The sequence below is a fragment of the Stigmatopora nigra genome, chromosome 4 (genome assembly GCF_051989575.1).
Source record: "Stigmatopora nigra isolate UIUO_SnigA chromosome 4, RoL_Snig_1.1, whole genome shotgun sequence".
Classification (NCBI taxonomy): Eukaryota; Metazoa; Chordata; class Actinopteri; order Syngnathiformes; family Syngnathidae; genus Stigmatopora; species Stigmatopora nigra.
In genome coordinates this window covers 5470238-5487433 of record NC_135511.1, presented here as the reverse complement: position 1 = coordinate 5487433, position 17196 = coordinate 5470238, and the positions used below count along the sequence as shown (strand labels likewise).

At 40.8% G+C, this 17196-nt stretch overlaps 1 protein-coding gene across 1 annotated transcript in view; it reads right to left on the bottom strand.

Annotated features, from left to right (window-relative positions):
* The window catches only part of LOC144195846 (cotranscriptional regulator ARB2A homolog), a 124548-nt gene that overhangs the window by 54290 nt on the left and 53062 nt on the right, over positions 1–17196 (bottom strand). Inside the window, exon 8 of the mRNA XM_077715700.1 lies at positions 11905–12024. Within this exon, the coding sequence (XP_077571826.1) occupies positions 11905–12024 (120 nt within the window). The remainder of the gene's footprint in view (positions 1–11904; positions 12025–17196) is intronic.

Genomic DNA, 17196 nt, shown 5'->3' with positions numbered 1-17196 from the left:
AGGCAGCCAGACATTGCCACGTGACCCATGGGACGGAGGGCCAACGTAGGCAAAGCGACAAGTGCGGTGTTGGGCTGTCATACTGAATGGGTCTCTAAGGGTTAGAGGTGAGCACAAGTGTCTAGAAGATGACTTGTCGCTCCTCTCGAGCCCTTTTCATTAGCCCACAGACCTGGATTTAGCTAGACGAAATGGCGGTTTTTGAACGGGGGGTGGGTGGGGGGCAAAGAGGCACAGAGGAGAGTGCGGGCCCCGGCGACCACTGGAGACGTGCTGCCTGCCTGTCTGAAAGCAGCTCCGTGTCATCCATTACAGACCGAGGGACTGTTTTTCCAGCGCACACAAGGCACACATTTCTATAAACAGGCTTGTTTTGAAGCCCACAGAGGCAATTGGTAGCAAAGGACTGGCAGTGCCCCCTAGTGTCTGACAGAAACTAGACCAAATAAACTAGCGTCAACAAGAGGTAACCACACAAACACACTGGCTGCCATTGACGGCGCTAGATGTCTAATCCATTTTGACTGGGAGAGGCGGGCAGTGAACACTTGCTGCCAGTCTCTTACTGTCAAACTGGATTGGATGTCTAACACCATCAATGGAATTTAAACACAGGCATCAAAGCAATCCTCCTAATTTAAATGTCATTGTTGTCACCTGATATTCAAAACTGAAAAAAGTGAAAAGCAAAAAAAAACCAAAACAAACAAACAAAATTAAATAGGCATAAAGTAATTGAGTCCTGGTGTCTACATATATCTTTTGGGTCATGTCAGCTCTAGTTCTATACCAAATGTTAATATTGTCACCGAGATGAAAGTGATTTGGTCTTCGGCTGTTATATTTTTTAAATATTATAAAATAATAATAATAATAATAACAGGCAAAAATTGGTTAATTGCATTTATGCAAACACTTTCTCTTTTATAATTTGACTGTACTTTTGTCTTTTGCAATTTAAGATTAATTTTTTTGAGCATTGAATAAATATTGCAGAACTATATTTTAACAGTGGTTAACAGCAGACACTTGAAAACAGTCACGAATGACCTATTTGTAGTAAAATGATACGTATTATGCTATGGTTTAGACAAGTGCAAAAACAGACAGACAATGGCGATACTATGCTGCCAGGGTGCTCCAAAATGTGTTAAATTACTTAACTTCAATTAGCTAACATTGACAACAATTTAAAATAATAATGCAAAAGACTGAAAATGTAAACTGACACTGGGTGAACATATGTCTATATCAAATACCACAAAAATGGCAATATTAAAAAATGGTGAATGCACTAAAAACTAAGGTATTAAAAAGAAATCAGCAACAAAAAATTCCCCCTTGCAACAGAAAATGTAACAAAAACTAAGAGCAAAACTAATCAGGCTGTCATTTGCCTTACAAATGGATATATGCATGATAACTATATTTTTGGGGACAGGCATGTAGCACCGTGAAACAAGGTGTTCCCTCCAGTGATTCTCTGACTCGTAGCTTCATAGCAAGCTTTTCAACACACCATGTCAGTCCCTCCGTCCTCTCTCTACCTTCCTTTTGGCTCTTTTACAACCCTCATCGTATTTCACACCACATAAAGCCCTAAAATGGCACATAAAACAGTTCATCTCCTTTCACAGTCAGGTTTCTGGGCTTAAAAAATTAAATATGTTTTACCGCAAGTACATAACTAAAACACGCCTCTGGAAAAAAAGTGTCATAAAGGATTTAAACATAGGCTTGCTATAAGTAATAGAAGATATAAGGCAGCACATAGAGCAGCTCAGAGGCAAAACGGTGAATTCAAAGCACAGAAAAGTGATTGAGGGCTAATTTTTTTTCCTTTGCTGTCGATCACAGAATAAAAAAAAAAACAGAATGGAACTGAAATCTATGTACAAACAATGCCATGATCAGCATGCAAAAAGGAGGTCGCGCATTGACATTAAGGCCAGAGTTCGCCAGCTAAACTTCAACCTCGAAGTCACTGAGTTCACTGACATTTGCACCAGAATCTGCTGAGCTGTTCATCGCAGCTTTCCAAGAAAAGCTGGTCCCTCTTTTCAGTTCCTGAGACGTATTCTTCTGGCTACATTCAAGTCAGAGTGAAACCATTCACAATCAAGATGGCCCGAAAAGCGAACTAGATTGAATGTGATGAATTCAAGCCATGCCCACGCGGCAATTTGCAAATGCACTTGCTCAAAAGATTCTGCATGTGTATCGTATGTGTTCTTATGGAGGAATTAGCACGGAGGGGGAGGAAAAATGACAAGTGACAAGCGATTCATTGGAGCTGTCAACATGTCATCTGTGGCACATTCAAAGCTCCCGTCAAACCGCCATATTCCCTTGCTGGTGAAGGTGACCTGGGTCATAACCATCTGACTCACCCAGACGCAGCAGGTGAACGCCTCGAAATGCCACAATGAGGAGAAATGAAAGACACCATGAGAGAAAAAATGAACACATATGCAAATGATAGAATAGAGGGGGAAAAAAATTGACAATATCGACATTTTTTTAAAGGACAATACGCCATTTCGTTTCAAAATTGAATTCAATGGGGTGTTGCTCAGAAAGTAAAAATCCCCCAAAGATTTTATCAAAACAAAGAGAGGAAAAAGATTGAATGTACTGAAATAATTTGATGTGAAACAAAAAGTTAGTCACAATGACCGGAGATGAAAACCAAAATGTCATGTCATGGATGTCATTTGTTAAAAATGTAAGATTTTCCAAATATCTAACCACTTTTTAGACAGTTAAAATTATGGCACTCATGCAACTCATTGCTTGCCATAAACAGTGCCAGATGTCCAATCTGCTTGGATTAGGAGCGATTGGCATCAAATTATCAATTCCTACTCTGACAATTGAAATGGATTGCACATCTAGTGCCATCAATAGCAAAGAAACATGCTTTTGCTGTTAAATCTCATTGTAATAATTTATAATTAAATGTATTCATAAAAATGATACAAGAATCCAATAATAATTAGTAATTAAAAATATATAAAATCATATATTTGCGAACGAGTGTCCACATGTCTACTATATAATAATATTCAGGCCTAAATTACCCGATGCGATGTCAATGTATCGAGAGATGAGGTTGTCACGAAGTTGTTGTTTATCAAACTCATCAACAATCTTTTGTTTTCATAAAATACAAAAAAAGCCTCTGGCCCTATATAGGGTAAAAACTTATACGGAGAAAAGCATTCACGAAAAATTAGGGTAGCAGAAAAAAAGATGACTTTTTCTCATTTGAAAAAGTTAAAAATGCAAACTGATTCCACAGAAAAAACTTAGGCGACTCAAACAGATAGGATTGGCAGATTAGGGAAGGTCAGAAGAAGAGGAAAGAAAAGAAAGCACTACCTTGTTTCGGAGGCTACGGGTGAGGGGAATCTGGAGAGTTACAGACAAAGCGGCATACTGCTCTTGTGCGGTGGAACAAAGAGACGGGGTGCATTATGGGGATTTGAGGCCTACGTTTGCCACTGAGGATAAGTGTAAAAGGGAAGCTCATTTGCTTGTTAAACCACACATGAGATAATGAATGAAATTTAAATTAAGTACACCAGTATATGGTCCATACGTCTTCTACGATTTTAAAATGCTATGAAACAAATGTGGATGATAAAAGAAAATGCAGGAAATACGTTCTTTCATGTTTCAATCTTTCATGACACCACTCTGTGGTGACGTCTCTCCATCTTCCGACAGGTCAGCTGAACCACAGCTGCATCTGAACTCTGGGTAACACTGTCTCCGGGAAAAAACAAAGTGATCAATGTGAGAAGGCACGAGGCGCTCATGGACAGGCCAATCAATGGTGGAAAGAACCTTGCCCAGGGCCTTATGCAAATGGAAGCACGTCCCGTAACCTCGGGAGTGAACATGCGCACTAGATCAATGGGACGAGGGTAGGACCTTACAGCGAGATCAGCCTCAGCCAGTAAATATGTAATGATGAATCCCTTAAGATTTCGCTGAAGTTCATATTAACGAGGTGGGCTTCTTACATTACAAAGTGGCTAAAAAAACATGTTGAAAAGAATTAGTAATGATGTGTGGATTCTGATGGTCAAGAACAATCCTTGGAGCCTTGAGAACAAATTGAAATTTCATTTCTGACACAGGAAAATAAGGCGGGCGACAAAAGAGCGACTTATGAATGGTACCCTCAATAATACTTGTCGGAGATGAGTTTCTATTACATCGCCATGGCAACATCAGTGTCTTTTGACAAACCGACAGAGAAGAGGGCTTGACCAGTCAAACAAGATCCTTAGACATTACAAACAAGCCCTTTCTCTGATGATGAAATAATAAACTATTAAATAATGGACATCCGATTCATTTTGGCTAGATGTCCATACCATTTTGACATAAGGAGACTGGCATCGAAGGATAACTGCCAGGCAAGTTAAAATGGATGGGGCCTCTACTACTGTCAGTGACACTAAACATTCACATTCACAGGCAGTCCTCCCAGTTGAAATGAAAATTTAACATTTTTGGCTCACAATGGATTAGACATCAGTCGTCGTGAAGGGCAGTGAATATGTTTCACAATGTGAATTTAATTATTCAGCTGCATTGAAATTTACATTGACCATGCTTGTGGAATGTCTCACTGGCTGACCTTCATAAGACCAAACAAAGAAAACTAAATGAAAAAGAATGAGTAAGGTCTATATAAATAAAGTCATGCGAGCCGTCACAGATACACCGAATTGAATGAAAATTTTAATTTGTGTCTGATTGTTTTGCAATAAGTGCAATATTTTTACTTCAGCCAATTTATTACACTTTGTAGTTCCAATTGAATTTGCTTATACTATCAACTGTTTATAACCCGTAAAGTGGATAACTTTGAATTCAAAGTCCAACTTAAAAATGTGAATATTGTGAAAACTTCATTAAAGAGCATTATTTAAATAAATATTTTTGTACTTTTGATGACTATAGCCTGTAGAAAATAAAATATCTGTAATTCAGCATCTTGGTAAATCTGACAATCATATAATACAAATGATAAAAAAACTAATTTTAGCTCCAATGCTCACAAAAATGTAAAAAAAATTGAGTGTGCGAATGACAAGCAGCACATGAAACTAGGTGTAATGGAGGTAGAGGCCAAGATTGCCTTGATGGCTGCCTTCAGATCAATATTTATGTATTGTTGGGTCTGGTGTATCCCATTGATTTTCTATAGGGTTCAGGTCAAAGGCGATTTTTGGCCAATAAAGAAGGCACAGTAACACCATGGTCACTAAACCAGATTTTGGTACCCTTGACTTTGTAGGGAAATGCCCATAAAGTACATTTTAATGTTGAGACAAAATGTATTATTCAATTGTTAACAAAGCACCTCAGCTGGTCTGCTTCCGGCCACATTATTCAGAAAAATAGGAAGTACATCCACTTTGAAAAATGTTTAGGACTGTGTGTATTTGAGTAAATATATGACGGATTTGAAAATTTTGGGGAAAATTTTATTTTGTAACTCCATCGATATAGCCAAAATTAGAAAGCATGGATAGTCTAGCTACAATGGAGAATCAAGAATAAACGGGATGAAATAAACGATAAATGTCAGCAAAAGGAGTATTATTTTGATACTTTTTTTATGAGCGTTGATTTTCTTGTAAGCACACATGGATACAAAAAGATATAATGAAATGGGCTCAATTAAAAATGAATCCAACACAAACCACAAAACAAGCAATTCCCAGCGATATTGAAAAGCTGGAGATGAGTCCAACCCCCCATTCCTACTACAAATGTAATCTAGAAATGCTCCCAAAACATAGCGAGAAACACCAACAAAGGTGAGCATAATGGTGTTGCATTGAAGGGAATACTTCACAAAGCCTATTGTGGGAGTATCCTTTTCAGGCGGCGAACCCGCTGTAATTTGGTCTGCGTCATCTGCCTCAAGTCACAATGCAGCACTACAGCTTTGAAATGGATGGCAAATGAAGGCCATTTGTACATAATCACAGCAGATAGAAGAATTCACAAGCCCTACAATGTGTTGTTGAGCCAAAAAAAAAAGACCTTGGTCTATCTGTAGCATCCAGCACCACTAAGGTTTGGCAAGGGAGCTCTTTTCTCCAGAAACAAGCAAATCAATTCAAATCAAATCAGCTTGCTAGCCGTGACATTTAAACAGTTCAATTTACATCCTCATGTTAAGAGGAGAGCTGCTCTCAAAGATGCCTATTCATTCGCCAGGAAATTAGACGTCTATATTTCACTCGGTTAATAGAGCAAATACACTGTAGTGCAGCGAGGGAGGAAACCGTGTCTTTTGCCGACGTACAATGGGCTCGGCGTGTATGTCATTATGAACGACTCACAAAACAGAGGGGATAATATACATTATATTATATAGAGCCGGGTGGAAAGAAGCGCCATGCATGGCGACACACACACAAACACTTTCTCAGTACTGCTGATGGTGGTGTCTGTCCTTAGGGCTGCCGTCCCGCTGTGAGGGCCGACAGGCACTTTTGTCGGGGTGGTCCTTTTGTTTCACATCAAACAAAACGCCACAGCTTTGCATATGGCTCCACTAATTTCTGCTAGTGTGCCTCAGTCATTTATCATCGCCTCGCACCCTCTCCTCTTCTTTTCCTCCCCTAACGCGGCTCTGATAGCTGCTAACCACCAAGCTGTTCTGTTTAGGGTGATGCAGGCTTCTGCGGGCTACAACTGACACACAGATGCGCACATGCGTGTAAATGCACAATACACACGTAACTCCATAGACTATCTGTGTAGCCACTCGTGGAACAATGCGCACACACACACACACACACACACACACACAAACACACAGACATTTTCAGAGAAAACGGCAAAATGCTTCACCACTTGCAAGCCTGCCAGCTGTGGAAAACCTTGAGGAAAAAAACTAAACAAAACATCTTTTTTGGCATCTCTTTAGCTCCACCATTAGCAGTAGTCATGATAGTAACGTAAAGAGTGGTAAAATGGGCATATAAGCTATTTGAAAAGAGTTTTCCTTAGTGTCTTTTTGTATTTAATAGATTTATTGAATTTTTAGTTTGTCACAAGTAGAATTCACTGTCAGCCCTTCCAATCACAATTGATTAGACACCTATTGTGGTAAATGCCATCATATAAGTTAAAATGTTGATAAACTACCTACAAGGTGAACGTGTGGGTGAATGTGTGTCGAAATGTCAAAAATCTGTCAACACTGAAATTAGAAGTATAATTAGTGGCAGCTTGCAATACTCTGGATTTGCATCCAAGAGAAATTGAACAATAACACAGTCAATTCCCCCCCCCTGCGCCCAGTTTGGCACATTTAAAAGAAGAGATTTTGTGGCATAAACCCGGGTGCAGTCTGACTGGGATCTTTGTAATGTCAAAAAAAAAAAAAGATCCATCAGTTTCATGTTTGTGCATTGAGCAGCGGGCTTAGTACAGGATGTGCTTAGCGTAGGTAAGCGCAAACAGGAAGCTTTGTGGAAATGGGAATCTTCTATACCAAAGAAAAACTAAAAAGAAGCCTTTTAAGAGAAATATCCTTATTGAGACTTTCCTGGAAAATCCCATTATCAATTCATCAATCTGGACTGTTATGAGACTACAAGAACTTAATTTGCATTTCCATTCGTGAAAGTGTCTTTCAAGACCTAATTCATTTTGATGCCCTGATTAGATAAACAGGTGGATATACTTCATTAATTACATTAGGAAATTAAGATTATTGAAGGTCATCTTAAATACCAAAAAATCCTAATCAATAAAGTAATACAAAATACTTGGTGCCATCCAACAAAAGACAGGAAGGCGAATGGAAGCGGGAGAGTTTTCCCAACCGGCAGTTGCCATGTTGGTCATGAAGCGAGAGTCCAGCGCAAAGTGCAGTGTTGGCCCGACTGCTGCCCCGAGGGTCACCCCAACCGGGCGAGAGGGGACAAAAGAAATAGAAACAAAAAGAAATCACGTGGGGATGCAAGGAAAAAAAATGTGGTGTTAAGTATAACTAACTTTGCCAATTTAGACTCTCTATTTTGATCAGGCTGCCCCTTCCGCTCCTTCATAGTTTAGGGTGGAAAACGGACACTTGAAAACATGTAAATGAGATTAAATAAATACAAAACTGATTGCCACGTACAAACATTTGGCCAAACTGTTCATCGCATACAGTATGAATCTGTTCATTTCTATACTTATTGAGGAACTGTTACAGCGGCTGGCTGGTTGGCACCCACACAGTTGCGCCAAGAGACAGATGCATTCTTATATAAGATCTTATATAATGCTGCCACATCCTTTCCAACAGGACTGCGCTTTAATTTTCTTTGAGACTATATAGGTGAAACTGGGATAGACAACTCTTACGGAACATGACCAAAACGGCCAACACATCCACGTCCAAACTCACGGAGGATGGATGGAAAGAGAATGTACATATAGCAGAATCCTCCATTTTCCTCTGCTTATGGCTGCAATATTTCTCGTTGTTTGGAGTGACAGCTATAACTTGTGTAAGAGAACGTAGCAACAATATTTGAATAATTTGGGGCAGTCTTTTAATCACTGTCACTTTTATATCCACTGAAATCTTCATTATCTCGTCTTGATTCGTAACCAAGGACTTACTAAATCGCTTGCGAATGATAAACAATGGACTTTTTGGAGGGACTGTTCAATATATACCTATGTAGTAAGTTTAGAGCTGCAAAAGCATTCATTCAATTACGCTACTACATTTAGTTAGATATGGATAATGGTAAATTAAAGTTAGGAGTTTGGCATTTTCCCATTGTTGTATATATTGTGTTGTTACAGAGAAAATGATACAATTCCATTTTTCAATTGTGTTCCCCAACAAGAGGAATTACTAACAAATGTTAATTTCACTGCCATTAACCGCATGATGAATACTCCCAGTCAAAATGAGGAGGATGTATATGACCGCCAATGCAAGAAAGAATGTCCAATGTCTAATTTATTGTGCAACCCAAATAGATGTACAGACAGGTATGCTCTTAAAGTACGGGGGAAAAGCTATGGGAGTCAGTTTTTTGCAATAACATTCTCTTCAGTTTTCTGGTGAGTAATCTTCATTAAGAGCTCCACTACCAAATCAAAATGGAAAGAAAATGCTCTAAAACAGTTAACTGAAATGGATAGATGGAATGTGTGCAAGGGTAAAAGGGCGAAAAAAGGGTGGGGGTGAGGCAGAGAGAGCAAGCAGCCTTTTGCCCTGTAGCTTTTCTTTCTGCTCTCGCATTCAAAGGCAGTTAGCTCCTCTTTGATGTATCTATAATTAGTCCGTACGCAGTGTTTTTAAAACGAAACCAAATTGCAATGAAACACTTGAGCGCGCCACACAGGGGTTAACATGCTCCCGAGCATGGGGAGCGAGCAGGAGAAAATAACAGCGGGCCCTTTTGATGGGCTTGATCAGAAATGTATTTATTAACTGCAAAGGGGAGCAGTAATTAACCCGCAGACAGCTTGTTTTCTCTGGGTCTTCTCATGTGTCGAACGGTTCATCCCGCAAGGCTCAGTGCACGCACGCACACACACAGACACTTCCAACCCCATCCCGCTGGACCAATTTCTCCTCAATTAAGTAGATGGTGTATGTGTGCCAGTGTATGCTTATAAGTGCAGTGAATATGTGTGGACGTGTGTTGGTAGCACATTCTGATGTCGAAATGTAGTGCTTTAAATTTAGTGTATTTGTGCATTTGAGTACATTCGGCTAAAATGTCTAAACTTGTAAGAGCTGTGTGTGTGTGTATTCCCAATTAGTTGGAAGGCGTAAAGGAATGGAAACTAATAGACAAGCCGGTAAGGCCTCAAGGGAAACCTGGTGGTGGCGTTTACGAACACTGTCACTTAATGTGAACAAAGCTCTTTGTTCAGCTCTTTGTCTTGATGTTATCATCCCTATACTGCATGAGCTGCACTCAATGTATTTATACACACGCGCCGTACTGCATGTGCATGATTTAAAAGCGTTCTAGCTTGACAAGGACATGACTTAAAAGAGTCCAGCAAGGACCTTAAATAAGAGAATCTGAGTGGGGGAAACACACAAGGAAAGAAGAGATACAAAAAGGAAGAAAAGTGACTCGTAAAACCTCAGATTTTGATGCTGTCACGGTCGAAACACTACATGAATTATAGAAGGCAAATTAAAATGACTAAACAGTAAGACAAATGAGTTGGTAAGAAAAAGGATTTTTAAAAATATTCCTGAAAGCTCTGGGGCAAAAGTCGCCCTTGCTGAGCTGGGAAAAGGAAAATGTCAATTATGTGAAAGATTATGACCTAAGCAAAGAATCCTTCATTACAAAGAAAAGAATGTCATAAAATAAACAGAATTTAGTCCAAAAGTTTGAAAATAACAACTAGTGTATTTGCATTTCGGGAAATGTTGTGAATTTTGACAGTTTGCGTTTCGTAATTTAAAGTTTTTTTTTTGTATTCTGAGAGAAAATTATCCCATACATAGAGACATCCCCCTATTAAAGCCATCTCGCCAGCAGGTAGTGATTGATATGTTCACCCCCTTTTTTTTACCTTAAAGTCCAAGACATGCAGCCACAAGTTTGATGACGTGAATACAAAGCCATTCTTAGAACGGTAGCCTAGTGTGTCATGCAGCCAAGTGCACAAATGGACACCCTTATGGCTGAAAATGGTGTTCATTATTCACAATCTGCAATGAACGCAGAGGTCAAACAATATAAGACCGCCTGGGTTCTGATCAGGGCGCCCATTCCTCTCAATCACACCCCTCCAGGTTATACCATCATTGCCCACGCGTATTGAAGGCCTCAGACAGAAAAGAAAGTCCCCAAAAGAGAGGTGAATCACAACATATAGGCATGTAACCTGCTTGTTGCCTCTCACCGTGGCCAACTCCAGAGTGGTCGAGTGTCCAACCCCTCTTGGGTGGAGTGGTACCCGAGGGAGCTGTGCTTAGAGTTGAGTCAAACTACATCTAATCGGAAGTTCACAACCTCTCGCACTAGCTCGTGCTCCCTCCCGACCGCAGAGGGACAGTCCACAACCCAAGAACCAGCTTTGCATTGGGCAATCTAACCGCTTGAGCTGCCACCTAACTGCCTATATACCTGACCTCCTCCGACAGGTGGTGAGCCTGTGAGGAGGGGAACCCCCATTGTCTCTTTTGGGCGTGCCCGGCCAGCCTCCATGGATGCAGGACAGGTCTCCAAGCACTCGCCATCATGCCCTCTATCCAAGCCAGGCTCCAGAGTGGGGCCTAAAAGAGTTGCACCCGGTTGACGGAAAGCGAAGGTCGTAGTTGGGACTTGTCAAACGAGGTCGTATGAGTCAACCTTTGTCTGGTCCCTGACTTGTTTAATCTGGTTATGTGATACACACCACCATGATATGGCGATGACTCATTGGGGAGGAATAATAATAATAAGTATATAACAACATCAAGCGAGTGAGAGCTTGAGACCCACACCAAGGGGTCTAAAAAGACCAATAAACGACTAGAAAAGTTGAGGATTAATAAAAAGAAAATCACCTGTTTGTAACATCCCACAGGTGAATTGTAAACATAAACCCAATCCTATTTAATAAAAAAAATTCCAGGGATAGTTTTTTTTACCAGTTTGAGCCTTTTGCTGACCTTCATGGTGATAGACGTCCAATCAATTTTGACTAGAAGGTATGGCAAGGATTATTTACTGCCATCCGCTCAGAGTTCAAATAGATTGAATATAGATTGTCGTCAATATCATTGAAACATTATCATGCATGCACTGGTGGGTCTCTGAGTGAAGATAATCTGAGCCACAAGCACAACAATATGTCTTCATGTTAAGCAACAAACCATCAAAAGAGAAAAAAACAGCCACTGACCAGCTCAACAAAGGACAGCCCTCCATAGCTGTGGGCCACGACGAAAACATGCTTGGCTGCAGCTTTGGCCACAAAATGATCCCACACGTACAGCACATGTTCCTCAGATGAACCATTTTCCTGAAAGAAATGAAAATAGAGACACAAACTGACTTTCTTAGTTTTGGGCTGTCCAGACAAGACAGACAAAAGACAAGAAAAACATTGTAGTTGCTTTACAAACTTTGAAAGAAAACATTTTTACAAGACAGTGAAAGGTAACAAAAGAGAAATGGAAAGTGTTGGTAGCCCAAGGAGATGTCTATAAAGAGGCACTCTTTAGTCAATCAATAAGTCTTGCATATTGCAAATGCCCTAAATGTAAAACTCAATAAGCATGGAGAGGTAACGTTTAAATCTTAATTTGTAACTGGTTGCTCAATCAATTCCCTATCTATACGCCAGTGGCGACCACAAGGGAAAATACTTGCAAAGGTCAAAAGAAAAATCTAAGGCAGAAAATACATGTAAACAATCTGTACTTATAAAGAAAGAAAAAAAAATATATATATATATCGGAGTGCATTCATTCTACCTTGGTTCCACATATATTGCAAACAGTCAGTCTATTTAATTAAAATGAGATTTCAAGACGTGTAGATGATTGCACAGACAATAGAGAAAGGAGAGGACTGAAAAGGGCATCCATTAATGAACTTGTGACATTGATTCAAGACTTTGATTACCTATCAAACTGTACGCCTGGCAATAAAAAAATAACACATTCCTGCACAGGGCACAGATGCAAACACCTGTAACATTAAATCACAGCATTTCACTGGATCTAATGTTTGACAGAGCCGCACTGGAGGCATCCTGAGAATGTAATTCTCGCATATTTCAGCAAGACTATCTTTAATTTTTAAAAAGTGGCAGCCCGGGAACCGAATTGTTTGTGCATTAGCCTCAAAGATATGGGTTCAAGGGTTCGATTGCAGGTCGGTACTCAACGTTTGGAGTTTGCATGTTCTCCCTGGGGTTGAGTGGGTTTCCTCTGGGTACTTTGGTTTTTCTCCCAGACCACAAAAACAAGCAGACTAGGATGATTGATCACTCTTAATTGCCCCTTGGCATGAGGGGGAGCCTGAATGGTTGTCCTCCATACAACTGCGATTGGCTGGCCACCAATTCAGCTGCCTGGTACTTGTAGTTAGCTGAGTGAGACTCCAGCACCCCCCCACAACCTTTGTGAGGGTAAGCGGTTCAGAAATGAATGGACGAATAAATATTGTAAAATGAAATTCCTACTACTAAACAGAGCAACCTTAGATAATAGAACCATATTGGTAAAATGAGGAACTGACCATGAAATCTATTTTTTTAATTTCTGAACCGCTTTTTCCTCATTAGGGTCACTGGAGCCTATCCCCGCAGACTCAAGGCCAGAGAGGGGGGGCACCCTGAAACGGGCGGCCTGACGATCGCAGCAGACAAAGGAGACGGACAACCATTCCCGCTCAAACTCATACTTAGTTTTTGCCCAATTTAGAGTGTCCAATCAGTCTAACATGCATGTTTTTAGAATGTGGGAGGAAACCGGAGTACCCAGAGCAAACCCACGCAGACCTGGAGAGAACTTGCAAACGCCATACAGGTGGACCGACATGGACTTGAACCCAACAACTGTTTTGGATGATTTGATCAAGGAGGTTACAACTTAGACAATGGGAATTCTCCATCTTGTTGAGAGAAGAGTCACATTTGATATCATTTGAGGTGACATTATGGATTACTATGCACTCTATAAACATAGACAAACAAAACTTCCTCACTCTCCCTGGATAACAATAGCTGAAGGATGTTGGCAACAAGTGTGCGATGGGGACATTCTTCTGACAGCCCTGGCATGCACATATGGACACACACGCTGTTTTAACTTATTTATGTGTGTGCTTGTGTGTGTAAGAGAGTTGGTGACAGGAGGCAGGTCTCGCAGGGCGGTGCGCTCCACTGCAGCTAATTAACCCCAGGAAATAATTGCAATATGCAAATGTTGTTTAGATAATTCACTCTACACCACCATTCCAGGTAGTCGTCAGTCACTTTGTTGTGCGCCGCCGAGGGTGAAGACAGAAAATACGTGTTACTGTTTGAGGCGGGGAAGTGGGAATGGGACAAGAATGGAAATGGAGGCATTCCAGTTGCGATGATGAAGGTTTTATATTATTTATGAATAAATAATAAAGAGACAATGGCTCCATCTTTCAATGAGAAGATGTCTTACACATGAAAATGCCACGCAACCATTTTGGCTTGCATCAGGCACCATTATAAAGGAGGGATGCGAAGAACAAGAAGTAGCGAAAGCTAGGGGAGGGAAGGAAGTAATAAAACCGGCCTCTCTGATGAAGGGTGACATGGCGAAGGGGAAAGCGACGAGGCTTCAAAAGACTTTGATGTCACAGTCTTTCAGACAGACATCTCTGTATCTAGCCTGCCCTGCCACAGACACACAAGCCCACTGGCAGATGCAGCCCTCATAGCAGGAGGGCAGGCCAAAGTATTGCCTGCTCTTGCATCACACACAGAGTCGAGGTGGGTGCTGACATTGTAGCCCCCTTCATGCTAATCTAGTGGGAAATACAAACATAATGTCAGATCCATTTAACTCCAGATAAACAACTAAACATATAAGGTGAGCACAGAGACATTACAATTGGAAAAAGCTCCCTCTCATGAGTGTAGAATTCATTGGCTGCTATTTATGGTATAGTCATGTAGTCCTGTGGCTCCTGTTTATTCTTCTGCAGTAAATTCTGAAATTAGTTTTGCACTACAAGATGTAAAAGTCAGTTCAAATGGGACAGCTGACAGAGATATTGGGTTTTGTGATACACAGTATTTAATGGGACATGTACATTTTTCGTGCCCTTTAATGTCATTTGACTTCTTACATCTTTTGGGGTAATTTAAAAAAATATTTCTCTTAAACTAAAACACAAAAATATAATATAGAGACATCAGTTGGATATCCTTACATATTACCAGAGGATGTTTGTCATTTGAGTTTTCTCCTGAAAAGAAACAATGGAAATGTAGTAACTACTTCAGTCATTGCATGCCACTGACAGTCCAATCCATTTGAACTGGAAGGTCTGGTATTCACTTCCAACCTTCCCAGTGCAAATTGATTGATTGGATGCCTATCGCCGTCAGTGGAACTGTTGCTCTTATCATATGCAGTCCATCTTTTAGGGTCACTTGATGTGTCTAATAAACCATCCCAAACCAACACACACGGGGAACATTTAAAGCGGATGTGGTCCCACACAGAATCTTCAAATCTAGGGCGGTACATGTCCCGTGTTTACTCAATGTAATGAGAAGCAGAGACCAGACATGGGAGAGAACGAAAGGTACTGCCGGTGGAATAACAGCCCACAACGCCAACACAAACCTGGTGTCTAACCAAGAAAAGAAACAATCAGTCGAACAAAAACACACAACACACACTGACCGACAAACACTTCAGACTTCTGTGCTACTCTTTCACCTCCACCTCCTCTTTCGCCATTTAAACCAAACTGGAAAAAAGGCCATCTCATTAGACATTGATTTCAGGAAGCAAATATGCTCAACTTTGTTGCACTGGTAGTCGGTAGTTTAAGGTAACACATTTGTTATTGTCATTTGCCAACGCTACTTTAAATTTAATTTTGCAAAGATTGTTGCAGGGGAAAACCCAGACACATCTGGGGAGAATATCCAAACTCCACACAGTGAGGACTGGTCTGGGATCGAACCCAGGAAACCAGAACTGTGAAGATGACGTGCAATCCACTCATTCGTCGGGACCCCCGCAGTAAATGTTAAATTATGAAATATATTTTAAGCAGTTACAGCAGTGCAAGCAAAATAGCACCTATGGTAAAATGATGGCGATACTGTGGGCAGTTGACTTGGCTTTTGCGAATTTTGAACATAATCACAAAAGGAAAAAAAAACAATGTGGCAAACTGGTTCTGACTTCAAACCTATGTAATGATTTTTCTGCACTGTGCACTACAGCGGATGTGCAGTATAAGCAGAGGAAGAGTAAGTAAAAGGGTAAGGAGGTGAAGAAAGGGTAAAAACTATAGCACACATCAGGCCACGTGCAGATTAGTGTTCAGAGACTGTACAATAAAACAACATGACCTTGACGGGGTCATTGTGCTCTGACAATATTTGCCAGGACATTGTTTCAAATCAATAACTCATTAACAAAGTACAAAGGAAGTTGCTGTGGGTTTGTGAGATTCGTTATTAGAAAAGAGGGGCTACGGGCCAGAAAGGTCATCAGCGTGACATCTCGGCGAGGCTCACGCCGCCACTCGGGTTGTCAGGTGAAATTACCGCAAGCCATTAATTGACATCAGGCAAAGGAGAGAGAGCAGGCAGACATGGTGCTGTTTGTTCCAGGATGACCCTGAGGTGTGCAGTGAATGTGTGTGGGTTTTTTCCTTTTCAGGTCAGCATGTATCCACAACAGGAGTGTGCATAGAGACAGAAAGAGCTCAGTGGGTGGGGGCAGCCAGGGAGGGCAGGATGGATGTGTTTGATGGTTGACCTAACTAGAAGATTGGGAGCAGGGAAGTGAGACTAGCTACACTGTTTCTGCCTTGAGCAAACACACAAACACACACACATGCACACACAGGTACAAACACACATACTTAAGCCTGATTTCTACCAAGCAGCATAATTTGTCCTGGCTGAGTAAAGTATACCTATTTTCTACATTCCTGTTGGCAAATATTTTAAAGGGTACTAATATAACCATAGGGTCACAAGACACCTGTAAATGGGTTGGGAAATCATTATTGTCAAGTCCAGATCGAGAGCTTGTTCAGGAACACTGCTCGAGTGCAATCCTATTGTAAATGACGCTTTAACTCATAAACCTTCACAGGGAATTTATTTCACTCATTGGCTGCCAATCTGTCACTGCCAGCCGTACCCGGCTCACATTTATTCTGCCACTGAACCTCCATCTTACTTAAAATCATGATTGTCATCAAAAAGACCCATTTTTAAGAAATGGATCGAATCAAGATGGCTGTGACGATGGACAATGTGCGGGAAGAGTGCATTACGGGTAGGGAAGGCTGAGAAAGTGCTTCTAAAAGCATGAAGATCAAAGAAATCTGAAGTAAATGTAACAGTGGCAGCAAGTTGGCTTTAGTTTTGTACAACCTAAAATAGCCGACACACGAAATCTAAGGACAGTCAAAAAGAAATAAAAAAAACCCACTTTGCAACACAACTACCACC